This window comes from Microtus oregoni, unplaced genomic scaffold (assembly GCF_018167655.1).
Source record: "Microtus oregoni isolate MIOR12 unplaced genomic scaffold, Mior012 000081F_ref0000091, whole genome shotgun sequence".
Classification (NCBI taxonomy): domain Eukaryota; kingdom Metazoa; phylum Chordata; class Mammalia; order Rodentia; family Cricetidae; genus Microtus; species Microtus oregoni.
The window spans coordinates 5154890-5178827 of NW_024544541.1; the positions used below are offsets into that span (position 1 = coordinate 5154890).

General features: G+C 42.3%; 1 protein-coding gene across 1 annotated transcript in view; it reads right to left on the bottom strand.

The window, feature by feature from the left end:
- LOC121441762 (vomeronasal type-2 receptor 116-like) overlaps positions 1-19806 on the bottom strand; it is a 28725-nt gene extending 8919 nt beyond the window's left edge. Inside the window, exons 1-2 of the mRNA XM_041643042.1 lie at positions 19603-19806; positions 15745-15818 (exon numbers count right to left, since the gene is read on the bottom strand). Coding sequence (XP_041498976.1) covers positions 15745-15818; positions 19603-19806 — 278 coding nt within the window. The remainder of the gene's footprint in view (positions 1-15744; positions 15819-19602) is intronic.
- Positions 19807-23938: the final 4132 nt, after the last annotated feature.

Below are 23938 nucleotides of genomic sequence, written 5' to 3' on the forward strand. Positions count from 1 at the left end.
TCAGTTCAGTGCCCCATTTTTTAATTGGGTTAATTAGCATTTTAATGTCTAGTTTTTTGAGTTCTCTATATATTTTGGAGATCAGACCTTTGTCTGTTGCGTGGTTGGTGAAGATCTTCTCCAGTCAGTAGGTTGCCTTTGTGTCTTAGTGACAGTGTCCTTTGCTTTACAGAAGCTTCTCAGTTTTAGTAGGTCCCATTTATTCAATGTTGCCCTTAATGTCTGTGCTGCTGGGGTTACACATAGGAAGCGATCTCCTGTGCCCATCTGTTGTAGGGTACTTCCCACTTTCTCTTCTATCCTTCTCAGTGTGTTCGGGCTGATATTGAGGTCTTTAATCCATTTGGACTTGAGTTTTGTGCATGGTGATAGATATAGATCTATTTTCATTCTTCTACAGATTGACATCCAGTTGTGCCAGCACCATTTGTTGAAGATGCTTTCTTTCTTCCATTGTATACTTTTAGCTCCTTTATCAAAAATGAGGTATTCATAGGTTTGTGGGTTAAAATCCGGGTTTTCTATACGATTCCATTGGTCGACTTCTCTGTTTTTATGCCAGTACCACACTGTTTTCATCACTGTAGCTCTGTAAGAGAGTTTGAAGTCAGGGATGGTAATGCCTCCAGAAGATCCTTTTCTGTATAGGATTGTTTTGGCTATCCTGGGTTTTTTGTTTTTCCATATAAAGTTGATTATTGTCCTCTCCAGATCTGTGAAGAATTTTGATGGGATCTTGATGGGGATTGCATTGAATCTATAAATTGCCTTAGGTAGAATTGCCATTTTTACTATGTTGATCCTCCCAATCCAAGAGCAAGGGGGGTCCTTCCATTTTCTGGTATCCTCTTCAGTTTCTTTCTTCAATGCCTTATAGTTCTTGTCAAATAGATCTTTCACCTCCTTGGTTCAATTTACCCCAAGATATTTTATGTTGTTTGTGGCTATCGCGAAAGGTGAAGCTTCTCTGATTTCCCTCTCTGCTTCCATATCCTTTGTGTATAAGAGGGCGACTGATTTTTTGGAGTTGATCTTGTATCCTGCCACATTACTAAAGCTGTTTATCAGCTGTAAAAGTTCTTTGGTGGAGTTTTGGGGGTCGCTTATGTACACTATCATATCATCTGCAAATAACGAAAATTTCACTTCTTCCTATCCAATTCGAATCCCCTTGATCCCCTTATGTTGTCTTATTGCTATTGCTAGAACTTCAAGCACTATATTGAAGAGGTATGGCGAGAGTGGACAGCCTTGTCGTGTTCCTGAGTTTAGCGGGATGGCTTTGAGTTTCTCTCCGTTTAATTTGATGTTAGCTGTCGGCTTGCTGTATATAGCTTTTATTATATTTAGGTATGACCCTTGTATCCCTAATCGCTCAAATACTTTTATCATAAAGGGATGTTGAATTTTGTCAAATGCTTTTTCAGCATCTAATGAAATGATCATATGGTTTTTTTCTTTCAGTTTATTTATATGATGGATTACATTGATAGATTTTCGTATGTTGAACCAGCCCTGCATCTCTGGGATGAAACCTACTTGATCATAATGGATAATTTTCCTAATGTGTTCTTGGATTCGGTTTGCCAGTATTTTGTTGAGGATTTTTGCGTCGATGTTCATGAGTGAGATTGGCCTGTAATTCTCTTTCCTGGTTGAGTCTTTGTGTGGTTTTGGTATCAGAGTAACTGTAGCTTCATAAAAGGAATTAGGTAATGACCCTTCTGTTTCTATATTGTGGAATACATTAAGGAGTATAGGTATTAACTCTTCTTGGAAGTTCTGGTAGAATTCTGCATTGAAACCATCTGTTCCTGGGCTTTTTTTGGTAGGGAGGTTTTTGATAACCTCTTCTAATTCTTCGCGACTAACAGGTCTATTTAGATTGTTCACCTGGTCCTGGTTTAACTTTGGTATATGGTATTTATCTAAAAAAGTGTCCATTTCCTTTACATTTTCCAGTTTTGTGTTATACAGGCTTTTGTAGTAAGATCTAATGATTCTCTGAATTTCCTCTGTGGTTATGTCCCCCTTTTCATTTCTGATCTTATTAATTTGCGTATTCTCTCTCTGCCATTTGATTCGTTTGGATAGGGGTTTGTCAATCTTGTTGATTTTCTCTAGGAACCAGCTTTTTGTTTCATTGATTCTTTGGATTGTTTTCTGTGTTTCTATTTTGTTGATTTCAGCCCTCAGTTTGATTATTTCCAGTCTTCTACTCCTCCTAGGTGAGTCTGCTTCTTTTTTTGCAAGAGCTTTCAGGTGGGCTGTTAAATCTCCAATATGTGCTTTCTCTGTTTTCTTTAAGTGGGCACTTAGTGCGATGAACTTTCCTCTTAGCACTGCTTTCATAGTGTCCCATAAGTTCGAGTATGTTGTTTCTTTATTTTCATTGAATTCAAGGAAGACTTTAATTTCTTTCTTTATTTCTTCTTTGATCCAGGTGTGGTTCAGTAGTTGACTGTTCAGTTTCCATGAGTTTGTAGGCTTTCTGAGGGTAGCATTGTTGTTGAATTCTAACTTTAATCCATGGTGATCTGATAAGACACAGGTGGTTACTAATATTTTTTTGTAACTGTGTAAGTTAGCTTTGTTACCGAGCATGTGGTCAATTTTCGAGAAGGTTCCATGAACTGCAGAGAAGAATGTATATTCTTTCCTCTTTGGGTGGAATAATCTATAGATGTCTGTTAAGTCCATTTGCTTAATTACCTCCATTAATTCTCTAATTTCTCTGTTAGGTTTCTGTCTGATTGACCTGTCCATTGGTGAGAGAGGAGTGTTGAAGTCTCCTACTATTAGTGTGTGTGGTTTGATGGCTGCCTTGAGTTTTCGTAATGTTTCTTTTACATACGTGGGTGCTTTTATATTAGGGGCATAGATATTCAGGATTGAGACTTCATCCTGATGAATTGTTCCTGTTATGAGTATCAAATGTCCCTCTCCATCTCTTCTGATTGATTTAAGTTTGAAGTCAACTTTGTTAGAAATTAGTATGGCCACACCTGCATGTTTCTTGGGTCCATTTGCTTGATCAGCCTTTTCCCAGCCCTTTACTCTGAGTAGGTGCCTGTCTTTGTGGTTGAGGTGTGTTTCTTGTAGACAGCAGAATGTTGGATCCTGTTTTCGTATCCAGTCTCTTAGCCTGTGCCTTTTTCTAGGTGACTTGAGCCCATTGACATTAAGTGATATTAATGACCAGTGGTTGTTAACTCCAGTCACTTTTTTTAGTAATAGGGTTTGTGTGTTTCCCTTCTTTGAGTTGTGCTGGTGAAGGGTCTCTAGATGTCTGAGTTATTGTGGTCATTGTTGGAATCCTTGCTTAGTGATTTTCCTTTTATTATTTTCTGTAAGGCTGGATTTGTGGCTACGTATTGTTTAAATTTGTTTTTATCCTGGAAAATATTGTTTTCTCCATTTCTGACGAATGAAAGCTTGGCTGGGTATAGTAGTCTGGGCTTGCATCCATGGTCTCTTAGTTTTTGCAGTACATCTATCCAGGACCCTCTGGCTTTCATGGTTTCCATAGAGAAGTCAGGTATATGTCTGATAGGTTTACCTTTATAAGTAACTTGGCCTTTTTCCTTTGTGGCTCTTAATATTCTTTCTTTATTCTGTATATTTTGTGTTTTGATTATTATATGGTGAGGGAATTTTTTTTTTTGATTCAGCCTATTTGGTGTTTTGTATGCTTCTTGAACCTTCATAGGTACATCTTTCTTTAGGTTGGGAAAGTTTTCTTCTATAATTTTATTAAGTATATTTTCTGGACCGTTGAGCTGCACTTCTTCTCCTTCTTCTACTCCAATTATTCTTAGGTTTGGTCTTTTTATTGTGTCCCATATTTCCTGAATGTTTTGTGATGAGAGTTTGTTCGACTTGCTGTTTTCTTTGATCAGTGTGTTTATTTTCTCTATGTTATCTTCAGAATCTGAGATTCTTTCTTCTATCTCTTGTATTCTGCTGGTTATGCTTGTTTCTGTAGTCTCTATTCATTTATCTTGATTTTCCATGTCAGCCAGCCCTCTGTTTGTGTTTTCTTCTTTGCCTCCATTTCAGTTTTCAAGTCTTGAACTGTTTCCATTATCTGCTTGATTGTTTTTCCTTGGTTTCCTAGAGTATCATTCACTGATTTACTCAATTCCTCAAACTTTCTGTTACACTTCTCATCCATTTCTATAAGGGCGTTTTTTTTATATGCTGTTTAAGGGCCTCTATCACTTTCATAAAGTCAGTTTTTTTCTACTTTTTCTTGATTAAGGTGTTCATGTCCTCCTGTTGTGAGGTCACTGGGTTCAGGTGGTTTCATGTTGTTTTTCAGATTGTTGGGTGAATTCTTGCATTGGCGCCTGCCCATCTCTTCATCTGAATACTCCCCTATGGATCTTCTTTCACAGGATCAGTTCTTCTTGCCCACTGAGGTACCTTCCCAGTGATGTCACTCCCCAGTGATGGTTCTCCTGGTGTCCAGATCGGATCTCCGTGCTGCTTGGGTAGCTCATAAACAAAGGGCCCACCCTGCTTGCTGCAGGCAGGCTATGGAGACAAAGGAACTACCGCCCTCCCTTTGGCCCTCCCGATTTGGGTTCGGTCCCAGCGCCCAAGCAGGCTGAGCTGGGAGGTGCTATGCTGCCAAAGAGGGAAGGGAGGGAGGGAGACAGGGGGTAGGGGGTTCTGGATGTAAGCTGGGTGGGATAGGAAGAGAGAGGAGGTATCGGGCAGTATAGCCCCTGTAGGATGACCAGGAAGTCCAGCAATTCATTTTTAATGAGAAGCCGAGTACTAGATTTCTAAACATGATCTCCCTCCCTGGTCCTCCATTCAAGCAGATCAATACTCTGTTTTGACCCATTTTTCCGGTTTATCTCTGATTCCCTACATTGCTTTACTCATTTTATAAGCCCATAGAGCCTATAAAGAAGTCTTGTTTATTATCTTTGAAGCAAAGAGAAACTGGGAAGTGATGTTGTGTTTATAGGTAAATTCTTCTTATACCATTTTCCTAGTGTTCTACTTAGATTGCAATTTAGAACCTGCAATTTCAGTGTGGGAGTGTTCTGCCGAGTGCAGGTTAGCAAGGCTCTTTTAGTGGAAATGGACTACAGAGAAAGTAAGACAAACCTAGGGCAAGTGTTTTGCTGTGTGTGGGTGAGTGATGATATGACTTATTTAGTATTTGAGATGAGGCAAACAGGACTAGTGTTTTAACAAGATCTCATTGTATATTTCAAAATAAACATCGGCCGGGTAGTGGTGGCATATGCCTTTAATCCCTGCGCTTGGGAGGCAGAGGCAGGCAGATCTCTGTGAGTTTGAGGCCAGCCTGGTCTACAAGAACTAGTCCCATGACAGGCTTCAAAGTTACAGAGAAACCCTGTCTCAAAAAATCATAAACGAATGAATGAATGAATAAATGAATGAATGAATAAATAAATAAATAAATAAATAAATAAATAAATAAATAAATGTAGACGTGACAACTTTAAGATCTGGGCTGTCCATCTGGGAGGCTGGTCACTAACCCGTAGAAAAAAAAACTATGTTTTTCAGATACACTCAGTATGAATAAATTGAATGTTGAACCTTATAGAAGAGAAAGTGGGAAGTACACTTGAACACACTGGCACAGGGAACCACTTCCTAAATATAACCCCAGCAGTACAGACACCAAGATAAACAATTAATAAATGGGACCTCCTGAAACTGAAAAGCTTCTGTGAAGCAAAGGACACAGTCAACAAACAAAACGACAGCCTACAGAATGGGAAAAGATCTTCACTAACCCCACATAAGATAGAGGTCTGATCTCCAAAATATAAAAAGAACTCAAGAAATTGGATACCAAAAGATCACATAATCCAATAAAAAAATGGAATACAAACTAAAAAGAGAACTCTCAAAAGAGGAATCTAAAATGGCTAACAGGCAATTAAGGAAATTTTCAGCATCCTTAGTCATCAGAGAATCGCAAATCAAAACAACTCTGAGATTCCAACTTATATCTGAAAGAACGGCCAAGACCAAAAACACTGATGACAACTAATGTTGGAGAGGTTGGGGGGTGGGGGGAGGGAACACTTCTGCATTGCTGGTAGGAATGCAAGCTGGTACAACCCCTTTGAATGTCAGTGTGGCGATTTCTCAGAAAATTAGGAAAGAACCTTTCTCAAGACCCAGTAATACCACCTTTGGGTATATATCCAAAAAATGCTCAATCGTGCCGCAAGGACATGTGCTCAACTATGTTCATAGCAGCTTTGTGTGTCATAGTCAAAACCTGGAAACAACCTGAGTGCCTTTCTATCGAAGAATGGATAAGAAAAATGTGGTACATTTACACAATGGAGTACTACACAGCAGAAAAAAATAATGACAACTTGAATTTTGCAGGAAAATGGGTAGAGGTAGAAAACATTATTTTGAGGGAGTCTTAAAGCCAAGCAGTGGTAACACACCTTTTTAATCCCAGTAGCATCACAAGTTGCCATAGAAACCAGCAGTGCATGACTTTAATCCCAGTCCTAGAGAGGATTATAAAATGGAAGGAGACAGCTCTCAAAGCCTCATTCAGAGATTCCTGGAGGCAAGATCACCATTTTCAGATTGAGGTTTAGGTAAGAGACAGAGACTGGCTGCTTTGCTATTCAAATCTTCAGATTGAACCCCAATTTCTCTCTGAGTTTTTACTAATCCTGCTTCATTTCGCACACAATGGTTTGTACGCGAGTTTATGAAAAATTTGTTTGCCTGAGTCTTTTTGGCCACCATCCCAGGGAGGCTTGGGACTGGAATTCTAGCTCCAGGAATTTGAGCCCAAACCTACCCACCTGGGTTCAGGAGAAGCATTTGTGATCCCAGCTCCCATCCTCCTTGGTTTAGCTTCCTCTCCTGCTGTGCTTATCCTTGCTGCAACCCTGACTGGCACCCACATGAGGAAACCATCAATAACAGAAAGCTGGTAAACCAGAAGATGTAATCGAGTGAGGGGGCATCTTCCAGCCCCAGGAAGAGGCAGACCCTAAAGCGCTGGCCACATGGTCAAGTGCAGCTTTTTCGTAACTTTTTTTTTTCAGGTAGGCTGGGTTTACTTTTTTTTGGGGGGGGGGGGCTTCCCGACTAAGCCTTACCAGCAATAAATTCCCATCAGTTTTTTTTAAAGGATATCAATGATATCCTGGCTTCGAATTCACAGAGATCTGCCTGTCTATGCCTCCCTAGTGCTGGGATTAAAGGCCTGTGCCACCATCCTTGGCTTCCTTCCAGCTCTTTTGATATTCTCTGTCACCTACCACTTAACTGGTGTTAATGAGCAGTACACGGGCTTCTTGGTAGTGGCTTGGACTTTGAAACTCCAGACTTATAACAAAAATATGGCTACTTGCTAGTGTCTTTACCATGAAACTAGACTATTTTTTTTATTGAGAAAAGGAAGAAAAAAAAAACAAGTTTCCACCTCCTCCCAGCCTCCCATTTCCCTCCCCCTCCTCCCACCCTTCTACCCCTTCTCCCATCCTTCTCCCTCTCCTCCCACTCCTCTCCCCCTCCCTCTCCAAACTAGACTATTAATAGGTAGCCAAGGAATGGAGCAGAACCAGCTGCCAAAGCCACAGCACTAATCCTAGCCATGCTGTTTAGCAGAATAGAGACTCTGTGGTCAGAATAAGATAAAGATACAGAAAAGACAGATTCATGTGGGGTGAAAAGGCTATAAATGGTTTACAATGGGTTCAAAAACATATGTAGGCTTGTGAGAGAAAAAGGATGAAGTCCTTAAAATAAAAGAGATGGGTGTGATGGCACATGCATTTAATTCTAGCACTGGAAGCAAGGTAGGGAGAACTGAGTTCAAGGACAGCCAACGAAACACAGAAAACCTATCTCAAAAAGCCAAAATCAGTGCTAGAAGACATTTGAGTATAAGTCTCCTGGATTATTCAAACCTAGATATTTGAAAAAGGCCTTGAGTTCAAAATTTTTAATTCAAAGGATATTTTACTTTGGAGAAGTTTTGCTTTTGGTTCCACATAAAGTGAGAGGCTGTGGGTTCATTCAGTGTTAAAAAAAAATAAGGATTGTTCAAGAGAGTCCTCCTGAAATATCTCATAGGGACAGATGGCCCAGGTGATACAACGTTTTAGAGCACCTCTGTTGCTGTTTCCTCTGAGTTCCACCTCCACAGTAGTTTCAAGACTGCTGTTGAGATGATCCAGCCTCACCGAATAATCCGATCAAGACTTGACCACAATCCTAAATTTTCTTTGTGTCCCCATAAGATTATCAGCTCCTCCAATCAGCAGGAAGCAGCCTAGAAAACTATGCCCCCATTCCCCAAAATGGATTATTGATGGGTGATGTGGGAGTGATTTCTTATTAATAAAGAAACTGCCTAGACCCATTTGATAGGCCAACCCTTAGGTAGGCGGAGTAAACAGAACGGAATGCTGGGAGAAAGAAGCTGAGTCAGGGAGTCGCCATGATTCTCCCACTCCAGACAGACGCAGGTTAAGATCTTTCCTGGTAAGCCAGCTCGTGGGCTACACAGATTAATAGAAATGGGTTAGATCAATATGTAAAAGCTAGCCAATAAGAAACCGAAACTAATGGGTCAGGCAGTGTTTAAAAGAATACAGTTTCCGTGTAATTATTTCGGGTAAAGCTAGCCGGGTGGCGGGACACAGCCCGCCGCTCCATACTACAACAGAGTGGCGCCCAACATGCTAATGAACTCCACGTAAAACCTGAGCGGACTTAAAAAGGAGAGAGAGAAGAGGGAAGTGGCCGCTTTTTTAAAGGGAGAGAAACCACGCCCCAGTGGGCTGGTACCTCAGCGGTGATAGACAGAGCTTTTAAATGGAGCATTTGGAGTAAAGCTCTATGGCTTGCTTGATGGCAATATGGACTGCTGTGTGCCTGGAACTGTATGTGGCTCAGGGGCACCAAATGGCTCTGAGGCAGGAGCGGCTTGGCTCAGCTCTGCCATGCTAAACTGTGCTGGTCTCAGGCAGAGACTACCGTAATTACCATAAAAACAGCGCATTTAGGGTTTCAACTGGGCAGGACACAGGCGGTACCGTATTACCTGTACATGGTGCAACTTAAGTTTTTAAGAACTGCTTAACATTTTAAGAAATGCTCCTGGATAGTAAAAATATTACAGATTCACAATAAAACAGATTCAGACATAACAGACCTCAGTGGATCACAGCGTTGGATGAATGTACATAGGCTTGAGAGAGAGAAGAATAAGAATATAGAGAATAAAGCAAATGTCTTAAAAAAAAGGTAAAGTCTTTAAAGAGACAGAGTACAGATAGTTAAGAGATTAAAAGAAATAAAGAAAAATAAGCCATGTAAAAATGGAAAATTCACAGCGAGTCTGGATTATGTACATTGTGTTTTCTTTAAAATTTTTGACTGTGAAGGAGCTAAGTACAGAGAGACATTTCATTACATGGGCTGCCAAGCTAAACCAAAATGGATATAAGGGTATTACGATTTCAAAATTTGGGTTTAAGAATATGATGCTTTGGAGAGGGTCTTCTTTTGTTTTCACAGAGGACCAGACCCTGTGGATTTCTTCTATTACAATTTGGTATGATAGACCACGCCCTCCTGAAAGGTTGTTGTGAACATCTTCAGAAAATTGCTTCGCTCAACTGCCAACTGAGATGAAACTAGCACACAGGTTATACCATGAAAGACCTAATTAACGACGCCCCCATTCAGCAGGAAGCAGTTTGGAGAGAAAAAACTGCGCCCATGTTCCCAAAATATTGTTTGTAAATGTTCTTTTACATTTAAAGGGGGAAATGATATAGGTATGAGTAATTTGCATTGGTGTGGATTTTACAGTCAATTTTTTTATATGTATATGTATTTCTGATCTTGATTAAGGTATTGTGATTGTGTAGTTCATTTAAAAATGTAATGTATAATTAAGAAATATAGGTTAATGGTTAATCATCAATAATAGTCAATCTTGTAGTCATGTTAGTTAGATTTTCTAGATATATAGAGATACATTTCAGTTAGATAGACATTCTTCATATCTTTCAAAGACTGCAGAATATGGCATTTAATGTTTTAATAACTTAGGACTTTTCATGACAATGAGACATATCTGCTCCTGGCAGCACCAATCTACTTCGAGAGAAAGATGGGCATCGAAGAGGATCCTTATGGAGTTTGATAGCCATTTGGGCAAGAAACTGCTCTTGCCTGGACTGTTGCATAAAATGGACACAGAGAACCCACAGAGAGAGGACTGCTGAACTTGCCTAAAGGTGAGACGGTCTTTTGGGGTTCATGACTCATGAAAGAGTCTGCAAGACATTCTGCAGGACACAGCAGATAGTGACTGAACTGTCTTTGAAATTTCCTGCTTCATGGAAATGTCTGCTGGATACTATGGGCCTGAAGGCTGAATATGGATGCCCCAACCATACAAAAGAACTTTAGGTGACTGTCCAGGCAGCAAGATGTCTCTGTCATTTCTAGAGTTTTCTTATTTCTTGTTTACTTAGGTAATATTATATCCTTCTGGAGTCTTTGATGGAGTTGAGGAATGAATAGATAGTTATAGTTTTCCTTAGTTATGATAAAAGATAAAATAGATATAAATATTGTAACTGTAATTCTTGCTTGATAACTGTTTTGCTATATGTAATTTTACTATGTTAAAGTTAAAGCCTTTCTTTTTTGTTTAAGCAGAAAAAGGGGAAATGATGTGGGAGTGATTTCTTATTAATAAAGAAACTGCCTAGACCCATTTGATAGGCCAACCCTTAGGTAGGCGGAGTAAACAGAACGGAATGCTGGGAGAAAGAAGCTGAGTCAGGGAGTCGCCATGATTCTCCCACTCCAGACAGACGCAGGTTAAGATCTTTCCTGGTAAGCCAGCTCGTGGGCTACACAGATTAATAGAAATGGGTTAGATCAATATGTAAAAGCTAGCCAATAAGAAACCGAAACTAATGGGTCAGGCAGTGTTTAAAAGAATACAGTTTCCGTGTAATTATTTCGGGTAAAGCTAGCCGGGTGGCGGGACACAGCCCGCCGCTCCATACTACAACAGATGGGGAGAATTTTCTGTTTTGTGTTGATTTCATTGGTTAAATAAAGAATCTGCCTTGGCCCCTTAATAGTACAGAAAATTAGGTAGGCAGAGTAAACAGAAAAGAATACTGGGAGAAAAAAGCCAAGTCAGGCAGTCGCTATGATTCTCCCACTCCAGAAAGACGCAGGTTAACATCTTTCCTGGTAAGCCAGCTCATGGTGCTACACAGAATATTAGAAATGGGTTAATCTAGATGTGAGAGCTAGCCAGTAAGTGGCTAGAGCTAACGGGCCAAGCAGTGTTTAAAAGAATACAGTTTCCGTGTAAATATTTCAGGTAAAGATAGCCGGGTGGCAGGAAGCAGCCCTACTACAGATTATGGTCTATCTTTGTTTAGTGTGTTGGTTACAAGTTATGGATAATGGTCAGGAAAACAACTAAACAAAGGAAAGTTGATTCAATGTTTTTGTGAGACAAGGTTTCTCTACATAGCTTTGTAGGCTGTCCTGGCAGTAGCTCTGTAGACCAAGCTGGCCTTGATCTGAGAGATCTGCCTGCCTCTGCCTCCTGAATGTTGGATTAAAAGTATACGCCACCCCTCAACCTCCCAGTGACAATGCTGATCTTTTTCTCAATTAAAGATAGGTATTCTTCTTTGGGGTGTGGGATATAGAGTTATTAGTGGGTGATATGAGGAAAGGGGAAGGGAGAGAGAGAAAAGGTGAGCGAGGCGGTAACCAATTCTCTGAAGAGAGACTGGGAGAGAGAGAGAGAGAGAGAGAGAGAGAGAGAGAGAGAGAGCGCTAAACCATGTATTCTTGAGCATGCCTTAAATCCCAGCACTAGGGACGCAGAGGAAGGCTGATACTTGTGAGTTTGAGATCAGCCTGGGCTACAGAGCGAGTTCCAATCCAGGAGGTGTTGGAATGCTATTTCACCCCAGCATGTAGCAGACACAGGGAGGTGGATCTCTAAGTTTGAGGCCACCCTGGTCTACAGAGATTTCCAGGACAGCCAGGGTTCACAGTGAGTTCTAAACAGCCAGGGTATTTGCATCTGTTGATCATGGAACCTATAATGTCCTCGAATTTGCAGAAAGCAGCCTGCTTTCATTCAGTGTCCAGCTGACATTTAATTAGAAATCCTACCCCCTTCAGTCTTACAAGTTTCAGAAGAACTCAGGAAGCCATTCTGGTGCTCTAGAAGTAAACAGTTGTGGCAGTGTTTTAGGGAGTTTCCTTCCTCCAGAATGTGAATAATCGTTTCCATCTCTAGTCGTCTCCTTTTGAGTTTTGTTTTTCTCTTTTCCTGTGGTCCTCCTCTTTCTTTGTGGAGACTGCAAACCACAGAGAGGTGAATTGTTGCTTTATATCCAGCAGAAGGTGATGAGAATTGGTCAACGGAGATCTCAACAATGCCTCAGCACTGACTTCCCTGACAGCTCCCTGTGTGTGCAGTAGGACTTCCTAGTTTACAATCATTAATGGTCTCTTTCTTTGCCTGCTTCCCCAGGATCATTATTCCTGAAACCAGTCACAATGAGAGATCAAGCCTCACCAACACTCCAGCAGCCAGCATTCGAGAGCCTACTGAAGAAGGAGACCTTGACCATTTCTGCTCTGGTGGGCTTGCCCTGGTTGCTGTCACCAGCAACATTTGAGATGGCCTTCAGGAAAAAATCAGACCAACATCCTGCGGGCCATGGTGCCTGCCTGGCCATTCACATGCCTTCCTGTAGGAGTCCTGATGAAGACCCCACACCTGGAGACTTTGAAAACTCTGCTTGATGGACTAGATGTGCTGATTACAGAGGAGCCTTGCCCCCGGTAAGCAAGATCCAGCTCGGTTGGAGGAGGCTCAGTGTGTGCAAGGAAAAACATGTGGCGCCAAGGACTATTTGGTCAAAGAGGATTGAGAATTCTAATAGCATCTGCTTAGAGGATTTTAGAGGCTTTGGCCTGGTCTCAGCCTCTTGGCAAATAATGGTAAATGTGGAGAACACAAAAGAGAACAGCCACTGAAGAATCCCTCAAGAGGATTTGTCACTCAAAGTTTTATGTGAAATGAGGCTGGGAGTAAGGGGAATGGAAGGACGTGGGACAGGGCTGAGGATGCCTCCCTGAGCATGAAGCCCTGGCCTTGATTCTATGCATAGGAAAAAGCAAACTTTTGGAATGGAGAGCTTAAGTGTGATGTGGATGAGAAGACTGAAATATGTATGTTATTTGCTGAGATTGCTCCCTGGATTTGACAAATATGGACCCTGGTTTCTGGAGCAAAAGGACTGGAACCTATAAGGGAACTGTTCTTGTCAGGTCATGAGACAGAAGAGGCCAGTTGCGATGTGTCCTTACTCGGGAGTAAAGAAATAATTAAACGTGGTAACTGACCCAAAAATAATGAACATTGAGTGCCATGAATACCACATACTTGTGGCGATGGGCCCAGCAGAGAAAAAGTTCTGTTCATTTATGCTGTCGAAAGCTTGAGATTTTGACATCAGAATACTTTCCCACTGCCATAGACTTCTTAAAAGTCTGTAGATCCCCACTGTGTATGGGAGCCGAAGTTAAGATATATATGGATAGAAGGCCTGGGTCCTTTTGGACCGTACCTGAGACAGGTGAGAAACATTCACACACTCAGTTTGGAGCACATGAAGGTTTCAAGCATCAGTGAATCTGAAGAGCTGGAAGAGGAGTGCATGAACAAATTGGTATCACAATTACACAAATTCCACTGTCTCCAGCATCTCTATATCAAATATTCTCCTGCTCTAGTTGGCAGCCTGGCTGATTGTCTCAGGTAAGGAAGGATAAAGAGAGCTTCTCCAGACAAATAACCCACCTTTGGCTTATAGGTTAGGAGGTCCTTGAACGTCAAGGCTATTAAGTGGAGTGAGGGAAGGGGGAGGAAAATGCGAGGCGGAAATTTTTAATAATAATAAAAAAAGAGAAGAATCGATGTTTGATAAAATATTAAAATATTGGGAATAAAAGAAAAAAATAAAGACCTATAGCCAGGCAAGGGGGGACAAGAAGTTAATTCCAGCACTGGAGAGTTAGAGGCAGGTCTAACTCTCTGAGTTCAAGGCCAGCCTTGCTTCAGAACTAAGCTGTTCAAGTAAAAAGAAATCTCAGACAGGTGTGGCATCTCTCACACCTTCACACAAGGGAGGGTGAGGCAGGACTATTGTTGAGAGTTGAAAGGCACCTTGGGCAAACTAATGAGTGCCAGCTAACCATTGGTTCATGGTAAAATCCCATCTCAAAAAATTCAAATGCTAGATCCATAGATGTAAAGTTAACAATGCAGTATTTCTGTACTGGATCAATGGATGGATTATTTATTTATTTGTTAATGTTTTTCAATGAACAGATTCTCAGCTGGGCAGTGGTCCCACGTGCCTTTAATCCCAGCATTTGGAAGGCAGAGGCAGGCAGATCTTTGTGAGTTTGAAGCCAGCATGGTCTACAAGAGCTGGTTCCATAGAAACATTGTCTCAGGAAAAAAAAAAAAGGAAAGAAGGAAGGAAGGAAGAAAGGAAGGAAGGAAGGATGGAAGGAAGGAAGGATCTCTTTGTAGCCCTGACTATGCCAGAACTCACTCTGTGAGCCAGGCTGGCCTTGAATTTAGAGGTCTGCCTGCTTCTGCCATCTAAGGGTTGGGATAAAAGGCCCGTACCACTTCTGGCTGATATCAGTGAATAAATTAATCAGTTATTATCTAAGTTTTTCCTGGGTTTAGATATGATTGTACAGCAACTAAATCCCTAATGGAGCAAGATTGGACTCAGTTGTAGAATCAGATTACAGGCTTAGTCTGGGAGGGCGTGACTACAGAGGGGCGGGTTCAGTGGGAAGGGTTATAAAGAACAGAGCCTCCAGAGAAGCCCACAGAGTCTCAGGTCCTGGAGCTACAACGTTTCCCTGCCTTGACTTGGAGGCCTCGCACCAGTGTCCGACTCAGGTAAATCCATCAGCTCTCTAATCTCCTGCAGCCTCGTCTAGCCTTGTCTGCGCTTCAAATACTGTGTGTGGTCTTTTAGTTTCCAGGGAATTCTGATACTTTTGGGGATTTTTTTGTTTTTGTTTTTGTTTTTTTTTGGTTTTTCTAAACAGGGTTTCTCCGTAGCTTTGGTGCCCGTCCCGGAACTAGCTCTTGTAGACCAGGCTGGCCTCGAGCTCCCAGAGATCCGCCCCATTTCTGCCTCCCGAGTGCTGGGATTAAAGACCTGTGCCACCACCGCCTGGCTTTTGTTCTGTTTTTAAGGTCAGTTCTCACATAGATTCTTTTACCTCAGAGATCTTTGGACTGGATAACCTGAATATGTCAGTATGTTCTTATTTATATATGATAATTAATTGGGTGATTTGTGATTTCTCTGTTGATTCAGAAAGAGACTACTAAAAGATAAAATAAAATTAAAAAAGAGAGACTACCAAGACTGTCAGGGTGACCTTGAATTCAGGGTTGTTCAGGCTGAAAGAGAAAGGGGAGGCACTCACCCCTTGCTTGTGCTCCCCTTTTTGTCAATGTAAGCCAGGCATGCCTTAAATCCCAGCACGAGGAAGGTAGAGGAAGGGTGATCTCTTAGTTGGAGTTGACTCAGTGAGTTCCCTTCCAGGACCTGTCGGCATGTTGACCCCAGCACTTAGCAGCCAAAGCAGGTGGAGGTGGAGACTAACCTGGTCTCCAGAGGAATCTTGTGAAAGCCATGGTTCCCAGTGAGTTCCACAATGGCAGGGTTACTACCTTGTATCTAAATAGAAAATGAAACAAAGTTATTTGCACCTGCGGATTGCTGCATGGACTCCTCTTTCTGGAGCCTATGCTGCCCTCAAACTTGAGGAAAGCAGCCTGCTTCCATCTACTCAGTTGACATTTAATTAATAACTCTGCCCCCCCCTGCAGTCTTAGTAGTATCAGAAGAACTCAGGAAGCTGTTCTGGTGCTCTTAAACAGTAAACAGCTGTGGAATTGTTCTAGTGACTTTCCTTCCTTCAGCATGTAAATGATCATTTTCATCTCTAGTCTTCTGGGAATCGGGAAAGTTAAACAGCCACATTGGTCCGTCTTACAGCCAAGCAGTGATAACACAGCCCTTTAATCCCAGTAGCATCACTAGTTGCCATAAAAGGCAGGAGGTGCATGCCTTAAAGACCAGTGGTACTGGCTTTTTTTTTTTTTCCCTAGGGCTTGCTTTTAATCCCAGCGCTAGAAAGGATTATAAAACGGAAGGCAACAGCTCTCCCAATCTCATTCAGAGATTCCTGGAGGCAGGATCACCATTTTCAGATTGAGGTCCAGGTAAGAACCAGTGGCGACTGCTTTTCTATTTGGATCTTCAGGTTGAATCCCAATTTCTCTGAGGTCTTACTAATCATGTATCATTTGGCACCCACTTTTTGGTACATGAATTTCCAAAAAAAAAAACGGAAAGGCCATTTGCCTGTGGCTTTTTAGCCACCAACCCTTGCCAAAGTTGGGATTGGAATTCCAGCTCTAGGAATTGGAACCCAAACCTAGCCACCACCTGGGTTCAGAGAACTCCCAGCTCCTGTCTTCCTTGGCTTAGCTGCTTCTCCTGCTGTGCCTGTCCTTGCTGCCACCCTGTCTCGCACCCACATGAGAAAACCAGCAATAACAAAAAGCTGGTAAACTGGAAGATGTAATTGAACAAGGGGGGCATCTTCCAGCCCCAGGAAGCAGCAGAAGCTAGAAGCTTTGGCCACCTTGTTCTGTAATGAAGAACAAAGTCAGGTGCAGCTGTTTGGTAACTTGTCTTTTTTCCAGGTAGGCTTGGTTTTTAAAGAGATGCTTCCTAGCAGCAAAAAACTCCAGCTCTTTTTTTTTTCTATTTTTCTTTTTTGTGACAGGGTGTTTCTGTCCTAAAACTCACTCTGTAGACCAGGCTGGCTTTTAACTCACAGAAATTTACCTGACTCTGCCTCCGGAGTGCTGGGATTAAAGACATGTCACTGTTATGCCCAAATCCACAAAGTCCCCCAAAAGGCAACAAGACCAAGTCCCATACGTAAAAGCAAAAGAGCCTTTATTTTATACAAGTGTACAAACTCGGTCTCTCCACATGTCCAATGATTTGGAATAAACGGAAAGCCCCCAGCTCAGTTAGAATAGGGTTTTTATAGTAGTAAAGTTGTGGGTGAGGGGTTTCTGAGGTTAAGGACCTTTAATTGGCTGATATTTATCTAGGGATTTCCTGGTGAGTGTGTGCTGGCAGGTGATCCTATCTATGGTGGTTGGAATGTTAGACATTTCCTTTGGATAGTCTGTTTTTGGGTGGTGCTCAGGTAATCTCAGTTTGTGGTTCTTCCTGCAACCAGGTATTTCTTCAGGGTTAACTGCTGAGACTCAGGACTCTATTAAATTTATGGATGGCTAAGCCCTACCTTTGCAGGTGATAATGGTTGGAAGTAAAGAACATCCTTTGGGTGATCTGTTCATATTTAGCGTATCATGGCTGGCTCCTACATTTCCCCTTTCACAAGCACCAATGACAGGACCCAATCTTGGTTCCTGCTTGCCCCTGGTTTTAAGGAGATGTGGAATTATTTAAATTAATAAATCCATTAATTGACAACTCTGGACCTACTTTTTTAGAATATCAACAGGTGCTAGAGGTCTTGTCTCCCATTCTGGGAGGTCTCCCTTGTCTTAGCCTTTTAACCTATTATGGGCAGAGATGACATGTTCCTTTCCACAACTACTTCAAGCTGACATTGCGGCGTTGTTATCCAGACCCAAGCAGGTTGAAAGGCTAGCCAAAGCTGGGGGAAATTTAGACAATGTGGCACTCATCAGACTCCGAAGAAGAGGCAGGGAGTGTTTATATCAGCTGGACTGGTCCACACCAGCTTTTAGGAAGTCCAGGACTCGCCACCATTCAGAGCAGGTTGTTGTCAGAAACTGATGCTTAGATGTGTCTGCCAGCCAAGTGGAAGCCTATTGAGATAAGTTTAAAGTAGAAACAGAAATTAAATTTAGAAAAAGCAGATATCAGGTGCTTGAATTAAAGGCATATGCCACCAAGCCTGGCTTCTTCCCAGCTCTTTTAAGAGTCTCTGTCACCTAACACTGAAATGGCATTAATGAGCCATAGGCATCATGATTCTTTGTGGTAGAATGGACTTTGAAACTCCACAGAGTTATAACAAAAACATGGCTATCACTAGTGCATTCACAATAAGCTAAATTATTATTAGGAAGCCATGGAATGGGGCAGAACCAGCTGCCAAAGTGGCAACTTTAATCCTAGCCATGCTGTTTAGCAGATTAAAGGCTCATGTGGTCAGAATAAGATAGAAATACAGTAAAGACAGATTGAGATGGGAGAAAAAGGCTTTTAATGACTTACAATGTTTTCTAAAATGTAAGGAAAAGGATAAAGTCTTTTAAATCAAAAGTGAGTGGTTGGGCATAATGGCACACACCTTTAATCCCAGCACTTGAGAGGCAGAGGCAGGCAGATCTAAGTGTAAGGCCAGCCTAGTCTAGAGTGAGAGCCACAATAGCCACGGAAACACAGAAAATCTATCTTAACAATCCAAAAATTGAAAATAAAAATATAAGAAAGTAAAAACCACGTAGAGATGGAAAATACACTGAGAATCTGGATAATGTTTGTTACTGTTTTGTCTTTGAATTGTTTCACTGCTGAGAATGGGGGAACAGCTGCTAACAGATGTTTGAGTAGAAGCCTGCTGGATTAATTCAACCGATATATTTTAGAAAAAAGACTTGACTTTAAAGTTTTAATTCAAAGGATATGTTACTTCGGAGAAGTTTTGCTTTTGTTTCCACATGAAGTGAGAGTCTGTGGGTTCATTCAGGGTTTAAAAAAAATAAGGATTGTTCAAGACAGACCCCCTGAAATATCTCATAGGGACAGATGGCCCAGATGATCCAACGCTTCAGAGTATCTGTTTCAGTTTCCTCTTAGTTCTACATCCAGAAGGGTTTCAAGACTGCTGTTGAGAAGATTCAGCCTCATAGAATACTCCAGTCAGGACTTGACCATAATCCTAAATTTTCTTTGAGTTCCAATAAGATTATCATCACCTCCAATCAGAAGGAAGCAGCCTAGAAAACTATGTGAGGGACTCGGGAAACAGAGATGATCGACTTTTTAGGAGAGTTTAGGATCAGTTTTCAGGCCAGGTACATGTTGTACACCCATGGTACCAGCCCAGCCTCATGCCAGCCTTTGCTTCCTGTCTTGAGGTGTGTTCTCATGATGCTGTCCAGACTGGTCAGGACCTGGTGGGCTCTGCTGCCACCATAGTCTTGCCGTCCTCTTCCCAATTACCTGAGACCACACTTAGACACCCCACACCTGAATATGACCATCCAAAGACACAAAACATTGGAATCATCTTTGAGATGGCTCCGCAGGTGAAGTCACTGTCTGTGTCTTTGTCGTGACTTCACCTCAAGGTGTCTCCTGATGCTTATGGAGTGCCATGAGATGTTTAAATGCAAGTACAGACAAGAATAATAAAAAAAAAACCAAAATTCATATTTACTTTTTTAAAATCTCGATTTAGGAGCTGAAGATATGGCTCAGTGGCTATGAGAACTTTTTCCAGAGGATCCAGATTCACTTCCCAGTAATCAACCTTCTCCATCACTAGTCCAGAGTATCCAATGCCTTCTTCTGGGGTCCATGGGTACTCTATGGTTACTTCTGGTGCTCCATGGGTCCCCCGCATTTTTTTCTTGGCTCCCATTATTCATTTTATTTATTTATTTACTTATTATTACTATTATTTTTGGCTTTTTGATACAGGGTTTCTCTACAGCTTTGGAGTCTATCCTGGAACTAGCTCTTTTAGAACAGGCTGGCCTCAAACTCACAGAGCTCCAACTGTCTCTACCTCCAGAATGCTGGGATTAAAGGCCTGCCCCACCACTGCCAGGCCTCATTATTTATTTTACATCCTCCAGGCTGTGTGCTGAGCTGATCCTATCTGAATCACCTTCCACTGATTGAGAAGCCAAGACTGTAGCTCTGTGCCCACCCATCCCCCACAATCTCCTCCCTTCCTGCCCTCCCACCACAAACCCCTCCCTGCCTGCACACAATACCTTTGATATGTTTTAGATTCCCCTTTTGATTACACAACACACACACACACACACACACACACACACACACACACACAGGTTTAGGTTTTTGAGACATACTCTCTGTGTAGCTCTCATCATTCTGGAACTCATTCTGTAGGCCGGTCTGGCCTTGAAGGCAGAGTTTGGGGATTAATGGCATGAGCCACCAATTCCCAGCTAGTTTTATGCTTTTAAAGCCTTACAGTTGTCCAGATATGGTGGCAAACACCCTTAATCACAATACTCCAAAGCCAGAGACTGGAGGGTCTCAAAGAGTTCAAGTCTGCCTGCTACACACATGATGGGTCTAGGGCAGCCACGCAAAGATGAGGACAGACCACCAAAGTCTAATTAACCAGAAACAAACTTTATTCCAGAAACTGAAATCCAGGAAAAAATAAAAATAAAATAAAAAAATCTCCATGGGGCATCAAAAGCTTATCAACTAACTGAGACCACTGCCAGAGATGGATTTTATGGCTGTGGCAGAGGCTGAACCCGTCTTCTTATCGTAGGGGCACCAAGCATTAGGTCTGAACAAAGGAATTTTTACATTCTCAAGGAAAAATTCTGGTACAGATTGTGTTACTTTACAATCTCCATGAACAGTTTTTCAGTTAAACTAGTAACCTATTGTCTTTCTTGATACTTATGGGCAGTGTTTACTGAAGCCCCGTGCTCTCCCCTTTGATGCTGCCAGTTTCACATAGCAGGGATAATGTACAACCCAGAGGTCATATATCTTAACCTATAACCTAAAAGTTGACTCAGCTCATATCCGTAGCCTAACTCTCAGTTTGCAGAGAGATGCTTTGGCCTTGTGAATAATCATGGGTTGTAAAGCGAAATCACCTGCTGTTAATAGTTAATCCTCAAGCTGCTGAGGAAGCTGCTGATGGTTTGTTCTCATTCTCCTAGACTTATAACTTTTTACTTCTTTGTTTTAATAGTCTTATCTTTGAATCTACGTTTTTATTTTCTTATTCTTGGACTCTTCGGTACATAGTGAGCTCCAGGATAGTCAGAGCTACATAATGGCAAGCTGGTTGAGAAGGTAACTATGGCAGTAGTTTTAGTTCTTTTCATTGGTTGATCTGATCCAATCCATCTAGACACCATCTAAATCCCAAAAGAAGTGGGCAGGGCCTCAGTTGTTCAGACTGAAGATTTTGGCTGGGAGGGTGTGGCTACAAAGGGGAGGGTTCTCTGGAAAGGTGTTTGAGGGACAGAGCTGAGAGAAGGCCTGGGGCTTGGAGGCTGGAGTTCTTTGAAGTCACTGCCTACCCATTTTGGAACTGGAGATCTGTTATCAGTATTTAGATCAGGAAAGTTCCTTAGCTCCATCAAGAGACCCTATCTTAACCTGAAGAGTCTAGAGTTGGGTTCACCTCCAGGTATCATTTATTTCTCTTTTAGTTTGCTGATTTTTTTTTTTTTTGAGATAAGGATTTCCTATTTAACCCTGCCTGACCTGGAAGAGATTCTGCTGGATAACAAACAGCCAGGGAGTTTTGTTTATATCAAAGTCATTATTTGAGTCTGTTTGTAGACTCTGTTCATAGTGACCTTGAACTCCTGGAAGAGTGGGGGGACTGGAAATTGTAGGTGTGAGTCATTCAAATGCTTTGACTTTGACTGTGCTGCTCTCTGCCTCTTCTTCCTCCTCCTCCTCCTCCTCCTCCTCCTCCTCCTCCTCCTCCTCCTCTTGTTTTCAACACAAGACAGGTTTCTCTGTAGCCCTGGCTGTCCTGGAACTGTCTCTGTAGACCAGGCAGTCTTGATCTCACAGGAATTCTCTTTTAGTGCTGAAATTAAAGTCAATTGCCACCCACACCCAGCTTGTGCTGATCTTAAGTCAATTTAAACCAGGCATGGATCGGTACATTTTTAATCCCAACACTTGGGAAGTAGAGGCAATCTCTGGGAATTCCGTCAACCTGGTCTACAGAGTGAGTTCCAGGACTGTCAGGGCTGCCATACTATAATAAAACAATGATAACAAGAAGTTCTTTTTCTCTGCTGGTTCATTCATGGTCCCATTATGAAGACTAGGATTTCCTCAATATTGCAGGAAGCATCCTGCTTCCTAGGTCTCTGTGTTCAAATTAGAATTTTGAACCATGATTTTACTCTTTGAGACTTTATTTTTGTTGTTGTTGTTGTTGTCTTCCATTAGATTCTGGAGATGTCAGGTCGGATGTTCTAAAATTCTAGAAGTAACCAGCCATTTCATTGAACTAGTGAGTTTCTTGACTGTTGCATGTGAATTATCCTCTCCATCCCATAGCCCTGTCTTTCCCAATGCTTTACACTTGCAGACCACGCCAATGATACTGAAGCTTTACTGCCTCTATTGAGTGTTTCTTTCCTACCCTGTTCATCTCTGGAGCACAGAGTCTAATGGTAAAAGAAAAATGCTGTGAATCCCTGAGTGGCTGCAGCAGCACAAATGCTGCAAGTTCCTGAGCAATGGCAGTGGGCCATGTGGTGGAAGGTGTCCCAAGAGCAGCCAGTCCCAGGCAGGTATGGCACAGTTCCCCGAGTGCCTGCAGCCCCTCACAAGGAGAGACAACAAATGGGCATGCCACGAGACCATGCTGCAGGTCTCCAAAGGCTACTAACTGGTCCCAGGCTGGGAGCCACACTGCATGTGAGAGACAGAGACATGGATAAGCATGCATGAAGAGTGAGCTTAGATATTTATTTAGTGGTTTATGGAAAGGAAAGGGGAGAAGGAGAAGAGCAGAGAAGATGGAGAGACAGAGATGGAAAAGGGAAAGGAACTCAGGCTGGAAGCTAAAGATCAGCTTGCCTCAGTGGATGGGGAGGGAGTGGGAGTGGCTTGTCTCTTAAAGAGACAGGACAGACCATTTCACAGAGTACAAGCTACAGCCCTCCTGCCTCCTTCTCTGAAACTGGCAATCAAAGTCAATAATTAATGATGTCCATTTCACAGATGCTCTCAATTGTTTCAGGCAGGGTCAGCTAGGTGAGTGGAGACTTGGAAGATGAGAAATTAGGAGTTTCCTTTGCTTAATTTGAGGTCATGGAGAACCAACCATCCGGGCTGATTCCTTGCTTCCTGTAGACTGCTTCTCAGTATACATAGATTCAACTGCACTGTGGTTGGAATTGGATAGGGTACTTTGGAAAGAGCAATCTTTTTTTTCTTTTTTCCATTCAAAAATCCACACTTTCTTCCCTCCTCCCATTCTTCTCCCGTTCCCCCATTCACCCTCCTCCCTCCCTCTCCCTCCTTAAGAGAGGGCAGGGAACCCTGCCCTGTGGGAAGTCCAAGGCCCTCCCCACTACATCCAGGCCCAGGAAGCTAAGAGCTAAGAGCATGCTTTTGACCAGCTTCACACCCCAGAGAGAAGGATGAGTTTATTTTATATTTTTTATTGAAAATTTCCACCTCCTCCCCTTCTCCCACTTCCCTTCCCTCCCTCCATCCCCCCTCTCCTTCCCTCTCCAGTCCAAGGAGCAGTCAGGGTTCCCTACCCTATGCGAAGTCCAAGGTCCTTCCTGTTCCCCCCAGGTCCAGGTAGGTGAGCATCCAAACAGACTAGGCCCCCACAAAGACCATCCATGCAGCAGAATCACAACCCAGCACCATTGCCCGTGGCTTCTCAGTCAGCCTCAACCGTCAGCCACATTTAGAGAATCCGGTTTGATCACATGCTCCATCAGTTCCAGTCCAACTGGCCTGGTGATCTCCCATTAGGTCAGTCCCACCGTCTCAGTGGGTGGACG